Source organism: Tasmannia lanceolata, unplaced genomic scaffold, assembly GCF_043159265.1.
Source record: "Tasmannia lanceolata isolate RefF3 unplaced genomic scaffold, GAP_Taslan_0.1 ptg000023l, whole genome shotgun sequence".
Lineage (NCBI taxonomy): Eukaryota > Viridiplantae > Streptophyta > Magnoliopsida > Canellales > Winteraceae > Tasmannia > Tasmannia lanceolata.
The window spans coordinates 952,690-961,492 of NW_027518700.1; the positions used below are offsets into that span (position 1 = coordinate 952,690).

The 8,803-nt window shown below is 49.5% G+C and overlaps 1 protein-coding gene across 1 annotated transcript; it reads right to left on the minus strand.

Moving 5' to 3' along the window:
* Positions 1 to 6,606: 6,606 nt before the first annotated feature.
* LOC143856613 (uncharacterized) lies at positions 6,607 to 7,891 on the minus strand. Its single transcript, XM_077366878.1, has 2 exons — positions 6,985 to 7,891; positions 6,607 to 6,629 (listed from the first exon to the last, which is right to left on the minus strand). The coding sequence occupies exons 1-2, from the start codon at positions 7,889 to 7,891 to the stop codon at positions 6,607 to 6,609; spliced, it is 930 nt and encodes a 309-aa protein (XP_077222993.1).
* Between the last annotated feature and the right edge of the window lie 912 nt (positions 7,892 to 8,803).

The window sequence follows — 8,803 nt, forward strand, 5'->3', positions numbered from 1 at the left end:
AGAACAGATACACGCTATATTTATGGAGAGTAATGCCTATTGGACTTCTATGAATAGATACACACGAAATTAAAAAAAAAAAATTGCAATTCCATAGATAGAGAGAGGGTTATAGATAGTTTTTTAGAATACTAATTTTTCTTCGCCCCGTGCATCGCACGGGACTGCAACTAGTTTGTTATGAAAGTAAACCAAAATGTTTAAGATAAACTTCAAAAAATAGGAAAAAAAAATATAAAAACCATTACATCATTAAATTTTAAAATAGACCTTCATTTTATTAGTCTTAAAAAAGAAGTTTGGTGTAGTATTTGAGTTCTGAAAATAAGTTTTCAAAATTTTTGGTCATTTCATAATTTTCAATGGCTAATTGAAAAATACATTGCAAATTTAGGATTTATATGCAAAAAAAAAGGAGAAGTAGAATGTTAAGGAGCTAATGAGGATACGTTGATGGCAATGTGGCAGTGACAGGTGCCCACTTTGCTTTGTTTCCCTTTTCACACTTTTTGGTCTGTGTGAAAAACTAGCATTGAAAGGTACTGGTCTACGAAAGCAATCCAATCAGGGCGTTTTCTTATTTTTACATTAATAAATGTGAAAAGTCTGTCTTTCTCTCTGTTATAGATTAAAAATTATTTTATATTTTAGAAATCTTAGAAGTACCATGTGTTATGAAAATAAACTAAAGAGGAATGATATAAGCATATCTTATTTTAATATTGACAGCTTTCTTCTTATTTAGGCTTCTCTAATTAGCTGTTAGAGACCGTCACAGTCCCCAAAAGGCCAATAAGAGCCAAGCAGAAACGTCTTTACTACCCAATTATCATTCTATTTTCATTGTTTTGGTATTTTTAGTAGTTTGACAAAAGAGAAGAAGTACAAAGTGAAGCAATGAAGGAGATTGAGTTGCTACCATACGCCTCCAAAGTGGGTGGACAAGGAAAGAGAGAATGTCTATTGCTGGAATTTAACTTTCCTGATGAAGGAAAAGTTAGCTGGTCCAATGGTCTTTAAAAAGGACAAATATCCTATTGTTTGGATCGATACTTCCTTAGATGGAGACCACACACCTACCTCTTGACATTGAAATCCTGCTCTCTAGGCCGACTCATTCTCAATAATTAAGATATGGAGCTCTCATGCATCTGCTTTTATTGACTCGAAGTCGTTAAAGGCATTGATCATTTGAACTTACTTGTTAAGCCTAAAATTGGTAACAGATATGGCAGTAACGTAAGAACCGAGCTGAAGGACCCGAGGAGCCGAAGTGGATGAGTGGAATCTTGAGGAACAAAAGTGAAGGAGCTGAGTCCTGCACGAGGAGCGAACGAGGTCAGAAGACCAACCCAGAGTCGTACTCCGGACAGGCCCTTCGACACTCAAGTCAGTATGAGCAGGAGTGCAGAGCGTGTTTAAGAGTGGTGGGTGAGAAGTTATTACCCCTTGGTTCGAGCTATGAAGGCCCTTTTATAGAAGGAAACCTGGGGTGGTTGGATTACCTACCCCAGGACAGGTGTCGGCCTGTTATAGGTTCGAGTTTACCTACTCTGAGGTAATTACCATATTGCCCCTGTGCAGCAATTGGGCTTGCGGTGGGCCATCCAGGGGCCACGTGTCGGCAGCTAATTGGCTGCTATTTCCATACCCCATCAGTTGCCCCCCAGTTCTCCAAGTTATTGTAATGATTTGGGGAAGTGCGGTGAGTTGCATTCCTGATAGGGAGGAGTCTGTCCGGCGAAGCCGTTTGTCCGGCCTGGGAATCAGTCCGGAAATTTGTCAGTCCGGAAATTTGTCAGTCCGGCCTGGGAATTAGTTCGGAAATTTGTCATTCCGGTCTGGGAATCAGTCCGAAAATTTTTTCAATCCGGCCTGGGAATAAGTCCGGCTTGGGCCGGACTGATTTTTGTCATTTAGAGATTGCGCCATATCCTGTCCGGCTTGGGCCGAAGTGATTTTTGTCGTTTAGCGATTGCGCCATATCCTGTTCGGCCTGGGCCGGACTGATTTTGTCGTTTAGCGATTGCGCCATATCCTGTCCGGCTTGGGCCGGACTGGTTTTGTCGTTTAGCGATTTGCGCCATATCCTGTCCGGCTTGGGCCCGACTGGTTTTTGTTGCGTAGTGGATGCGCCATATCGGCACAATCACTTTAAGGGCTATCCCTCACACGAGCACTTCACGGATGCCCTTGGCTCCTTGGAGATACTCGCGTATTCACTTACGCCCTTGCATCAAAGTGTCTGTCCGCCATTAATGAAAGACACGTGGCACCATACAAGGGCCCTCGAAGTGCGTGCCCTTCATTAAATGTGAACCGCCTTAGCCAAGGCTTTATAAAAGGAGGTTTTCACCCTTCATTTTTCACTTTTCACTTTTCACTCTTTCCCTTTTTGCTTCTTTGCTCTGCCAGCTCGGCTCGGGTTGCTTGCAGTTCTGAACGTCCGCGGATTGGGAGCCTTATGTTCTGACAGGTAATCCTCTCGAGCGCGTCTCTTATTCGTTTCTTTTTCTGCGTTCATGTCCTGTAATAACTCTAGCTCTGAGTCCGGTTCGGAGTCCGGTTCAGGAGAGTCCTCTTCCAGTAGCTCAGGGTCTAGTTCGTCGGGGAGGATCCAAAATAATCCGACCAAGACTTCAGGGCCAAAAATGGCAAGCCCTGATGCTAGAGTAGAAATCGTAGATAGTGACGACGAGGTGGTTGGGGACGAAGTAATTTTGGATCTGAACACAACTCCGCTCCCAACGGATAGTTATCTTCGAGGAGAGGCGAGTGTTGGTAGTGACGCCGCCGAGGCGTCCACGACATTCCTCCCGGGCAAGGCTGTTGAGGTCGTAGCTAGGGCCCGGATGGACGCCAACCCTCAATACAACATACGGGCTCTTCACGAGGAGAACTTCTTTGATGAGTCCATGAAGAGGGACATTAGGGATATGTACTGTGTTCCCCCAAGGTTTGGGCTAAGGGAGGCGATAGAGGGAGATAGGGCTTGCAACGAAAGCCTCGACGTCTGTATATACGACGAGTCGCTGAGGGCCGGGCTCAGGTTCCCTTTGCACTCGTTCTTCATCGCGGTCCTTCAATATTACGAGCTGGCTCCGGCTCAGGTTGCGCCGAACTCGTGGAGGATGCTGACCGGGTCGTATACCTCGTCCAGACCCGGCTTCAGAGAAACTTGTCTGTGCCTTTGTTCCGCGCGTGTGCGCAATTGAAGAGGCACAAGGACGGGGGTTGGATTTACATTAGCCAGCGCCTGGAGATGAAAATGATCACTGGCACTCCCTCTTCCATACACTTCTGGAAGAACAGGTTCTTCTACGTCGAGGACAGAGAGTCCACCTAGCCCTGGCCGGTTCCTCTGAAATGGGACGCCCTGGATACAGTTGCAATGAGTCGCAAGCCGTTCGTTGAGGGAGAGGATGCGAGAACGTTTGCCCTAGTCCGCGAGGAGCTGGACCGTGAGGGACCCATTCATTGTTCGGAATTTCATGGGGAAGAGGTTCTGGTCGGGCTTGGCCTCAGTACTGCGACCTCGGCACGTATGTGGCTAGTTTTGCTCTAAACTTTTTTTTCTCTTTTTGTTCTTTCTGACTGGTTTGTTCGTCTGTGTTGACTTTCAGAGATGGAGAAACAGACAAAGATGGAGAGAGTGAGGCAGGGGCATTCGGGAGGGCCCAGCAGGGCCAGAAAAGAAAAGCCGTTGAGATATCGAGTCCAGCTCCGACCCAGGAGACGCCGCCTCCCAAGAGTAAGACTACAGTGAAGCTGGTCGGCGCCTATGGCCGGGGGGCGGGGTCCTCGAAGTCGGGTGGAACACCCACTGGAGCCCGTCCACCTCCGGCGAGGTCTGGAGACAATGTTTTTCGGCCCAATTGGGCCGTTCAAAAGAATGACACCGGCCTTGGTGAGAGCCGGGTTGCTAAGGAGCTTCTCACCAAAGTTATCCTCAGCAATGACAAGCTCCAGGTTCTCAATGAACCTCCAGCTGCGGCCGACGAGGCCATATTTTCTTCACTTTACCAGGTAAGGTGGCCCGCAAGTTTTTGTTTGTTTTTGGCTTTCTTGTGTTAACACTTGCTGGCCTATAGATTTCATTGTACTATAACGACCTTTGAGAGAAGAGTAAGAAGTTCTCCGAGGCAATAACAAAGTCCGAGGAGGAGAGCGGACATCTGATGAAGGAGGCAGAAGAGCTTCAAAGGTCCATTGGACAGACGGTCGAGGAGAACAAGCGGCTCAAAGAAGAGTTGGCCGCTCAGAAGGAGAAGGCACCCGAGGCCCTCAATGCACAGAGGGAGAGAGCTCGGGAGAGGCTGATAGCGACCGTTCAGAAAAAGGAGAACGAGCTCTTCAGTTTGTCCAGCGAGTCTTACAAGGTTGGATTCTTTGACTGCCTTGAGCAGGTTAAGGAATCCAACCCGGCCGTGACCTTGACGTGACTGGTTCTCCCTGACCCACCGGCGCCTGACGACGATGAGCCGGGCACCACCGCTGCCGCAGTGGTACCGGAGGCGGACCCATCACGGGGTGGTAGCCATGGGGTGCCTTGAGCTCCCTTTCTTTCTTCTCTTTTGATTTGATTTTTTGTAATGGTCCTTTGGAGGCCCAACTTTTGTAACAACCTTTTGAGGCCTTATTTTTGTAATGGCCCTTTGAGGCCCTACTTCAAGAATGGAAATTAAATTTTGTTGTCCACCCCTTTTCCACTTGTCTGTTTCTGGTTAATACTGTTCTATTCTATACTGTGTCGATAATACTCCAGACAGGCGTTTCGAGCTTCAGTTGAATCTGGTCTTTGCGGGGGCAAACCGTGGTGAACTAACCAGCGAGTACCCTAGTTTCAATGAACTGGGTTTCCAAGTGATGTTGAATTTTGCGTCCGGGCTTGTGCTGGGCCAGGAGTGCGCTCCCGGTCTTTGCGGAGACGAGCCGTGGCGAACCAAGCAGCGAGTACCCTAGTTTTAGTGAACTGGGTTTCCAAGTGGCGAGTACCCTAGTTTTAGCGAATTGGATTTTTGAGTGGCGTTGGTTTTTTGCGTCCGGGCTTATTCCGGACCAGGAGTGCGCTCCTGGTCTTTGCGGAGACGAGCCGTGGCGAACCAAGCATCGAGTACCCTAGTTTTAGTGAACTGGGTTTCCAAGTGGTGAGTACCCCAGTTTTAGCGAACTGGGTTTCCGAGTGATGTTGGTTTTTACGTCCGGGCTTGTTCCGGGCCAGGAGTTCGCTCCCGGTCTTTGCGGAGACGAGCCGTGGCGAACCAAGCAGCGAGTACCCTAGTTTTAGCGAACTGGGTTTCCGAGTGGCGTTGGTTATCTGCGTCCAGGCTTGTTCCGGACCAGGAGTGCGCTCCCGGTCTTTGCGGAGACGAGCCGTGGCGAACCAAGCATCGAGTACCCTAGTTTTAGTGAACTGGGTTTCCAAGTGGCGAGTACCCTAGTTTTAGCGAACTGGGTTTCCAAGTGATGTTGATTTTTACGTCCGGGCTTGTTCCGGGCCAGGAGTGCTCCGGGGTCTTTGCGGAGACGAGCCGTGGCGAACCAAGCAGCGAGTACCCTAGTTTTAGCGAACTGGGTTTCCAAGTGGCGTTGGTTTTTGCGTTCGGGCTTGTTCCGGACCAGGAGTGCGCTCCCGGTCTTTGCGGAGAAGAGCCGTGGCGAACCAAGCATCGAGTACCCTAGTTTTAGTGAACTGGGTTTCCAAGTGGCGAGTACCCTAGTTTTAGCGAACTGGGTTTACGAGTGGCGTTGATTTTTGCGTCCGGGCTTGTTCCGGACCAGGAGTGCGCTCCCGGTCTTTGCGGAGACGAGCCGTAGCGAACCAAGCATTGAGTACCCTAGTTTTAGTGAACTGGATTTCCGATGAGTACGAAGAGATTCGCAAAAGAGCTTCTATCATTCATATTCAGTGTATATTTACAAAGTCACTTTGACGCCGGGCAGCCTACTACTGATAGTATTGGCGGAGGTTCTTTGAATTCCAGGCATGGGGTAATAGGTGCTCCTCCAGCGTCTCCAGCTTATAACTCCCCGGGCGAATCACCTCTTTTACTCGGTACGGTCCCTCCCAGGTCGGGGAGAGTTTTTCGACCTTCTTTGGTTGGGAGATAGAAGCTTTTCTTAGGACTAGATCCCCTGCTCGGAATTCTTTGGGGCGTATCTTCAAATCATGATAGTTAGACACCTTCTGCTTGTAGGCGGCGACCCTGATTCGGGACTCTTCCTGGGCTTTTTCCAGTAAGTCGAGGTTTGCGCGGAGCCCATCTCCATTGAGCTGCTCATTGAAGTTTGTGACTCTAGGAGATGGGGCTCCCATATCGACTGGTATTACTGCCTCCGTCCCGAAGGACAAGTTGAATGGTGACTCCCCCGTCGGCGTGCGCGGGGTGGTGCGATACGCCCACAAGACATGATAAAGCTCATCTGCCCATCGGCCAGCTTTTTCGTCCAGCCTCTTCTTTATCCCCTGCAGTAGGATTCTGTTCGTTACTTCTGTCTGTCCATTCGTCTGAGGGTCCGCCACTGAGGTAAATCTCTGTTCGATCTTTAAGTCGGAGCAGAACTTTCGAAAGTTCTGGCAGTCGAATTGTCTGCCGTTGTCTGATATCAAGACGCGGGGGATCCCGAATCTGCAAACCATTGACTTCCAAAAGAAGTTCTGTACGTTTTGCTCTGTGATCTGGGCCAGAGGTTCAGCCTCCACCCACTTGGTGAAATAATCAATGGCCACTACTACGAACGCGCGCCTTCCGGAGGCCGGTGGAAAGGGGCCCAAGATGTCCATCCCCCAAACTGCGAAGGGGAGTGGGCTGATGATCGGGGCCATAGACATAGCAGGTTGGTGGATGGTAGGAGAGAACTTTTGGCATCTCTCGCACTTCTTGACCAAGCTCAGTGCGTCCTGCCTTAAGGTGGGCCAGTACAGACCTCTCAGCAACACTTTGATCGCCAGGGCTTTGCCCCCTAGATGCTCCCCACAAATACCTTCGTGCATCTCTTGTGGGGCGTACGCGGCATTGCTGGGCCGGAGGCACTTCAGGTACGGGAGGGTGTATGACATTTTGTACAAGTTCTCACCATCGAGGTAAAACCGGGCCGCTCTCTGTGCCACTTTGCGGGCTTCTTTCTTGGCTTCGGGTAGTTTTCCACTACGCAGGTAGTCGATGATCTCGTCCATCCAGCAGGACTCGTGCTCCACCTGCATCACTTCAGCGGCCTTATTTTCGATACTGGATTTCTGAAGAAATTCCATACATATATTCCCGAGAGTTGTGTATCCGGATGCGGCCAGCTTAGACAGCACATCTGCTTTTGTGTTTTCTGTTCTGGGGATTCTGATGACCTCAAAACTTTTGGACTTGCTGGATAACTCACGTACCTTGGAGAGGTATTTGATCATACGCTGGTCGCGGGCCTCATAGATCCCTTGAATCTGGCTTGCAACCAGCTGGCAGTTACAGTATGCTTTCAGTCTTTGGGCGGTGGTCTGAACTGCGAGATTCATTCCGGCGAGGAGGGCTTCATACTCAGCCTCATTGTTGGATGCGCGGAATCCGAACCTCAGGGCGTAATCTAAAGTGAAGTTGTCAGGCCCGGTAAGAACCAAACTGGCTCCACAACCACCATTGTTCGAAGATCCGTCCACATACACTTCCCATAGTGTTTCGATGGCCGGTGGATCCTGTTCTGCTGGTATGGGGATGATTCCTGTTTCAGTTCCATCTTCTGTCCGCTCCTCAGTTGTGATTATCCTTTCTACAGCTGGGGTTTGGACAATTTCGGATCCGGTGATCTGCTGGGGGATGGTGCATTCAGCTACGAAGTCTGCCAGCACTTGAGCCTTGATTGCCGGTCTCGGTATGTACTGGATATCGAATTCGCTTAGCTCCATGGCCCATTTCACGAGTCAACCTGAGGTGTCCGGCTTATGGAGAACTTGCCTGAGCGGCTGATCTGTCAGGACCTTTATTGTGTGGGCTTGAAAATACGGCCTCAACTTCCTGGCTGCCATGATCAGGGCATAGGCCAATTTCTTGACCCGTTGGTATCTGATTTCGGCATCGTGCAGGACTTTGCTAACATAGTAGACCGGTTTTTGCTGGCTGTGCTCTTCACAAACTAGGACAGCTGCTAGAGCCATGGGGCTCACGAACAGATACAGGAGTAGCTCCTCACCCGGTTCCGGCTTTGTTAACAGTAGTGGAGAGGACAAGTACTGTTTCAAGTCCTCGAATGCAGCCTGGCACTCCTCTGTCCAGAGCGCAGTCTTGAGTCCTTTTACTGCGTTGAAGAAGGGCAGGCACCTCTTTGCAGATTTTGAGATGAAGCGCCCCAGCGCGGCCACCATTCCGGTTAGCCGTTGTACTTTTCTGATGGTTTTTGGTGGAGTGAGCTCCACCACGGCCTTGATCTTCTCTGGATTGGCCTCTATCCCCCTTTGGCTTACCATAAACCCCAAGAACTTTCCCGAGCTGACGTCAAAAGTGCACTTGGTGGGGTTGAGCTTCATGCTGTGCTCTCTAAAGAGTTGGAATGTTTCCTTCAGATCGGACACATGATCCTGTGCATTTCGGCTTTTGACCAGCATATCGTCGACATAGACTTCCATGTTGCGGCCGATCTGGTTCCGGAAGAGTTTGTTCACAAGCCTCTGATACGTGGCCCCGGCATTTTTTAGGCCGAAGGGCATGACACGATAACAGTAAGTACCCTGATCAGTCACAAAGGAAGTCTTTGGTATGTCCGATTCATACATTCTGATTTGGTTGTATTTGGAGAAGGCGTCCATGAAGCTCAGTAGTTC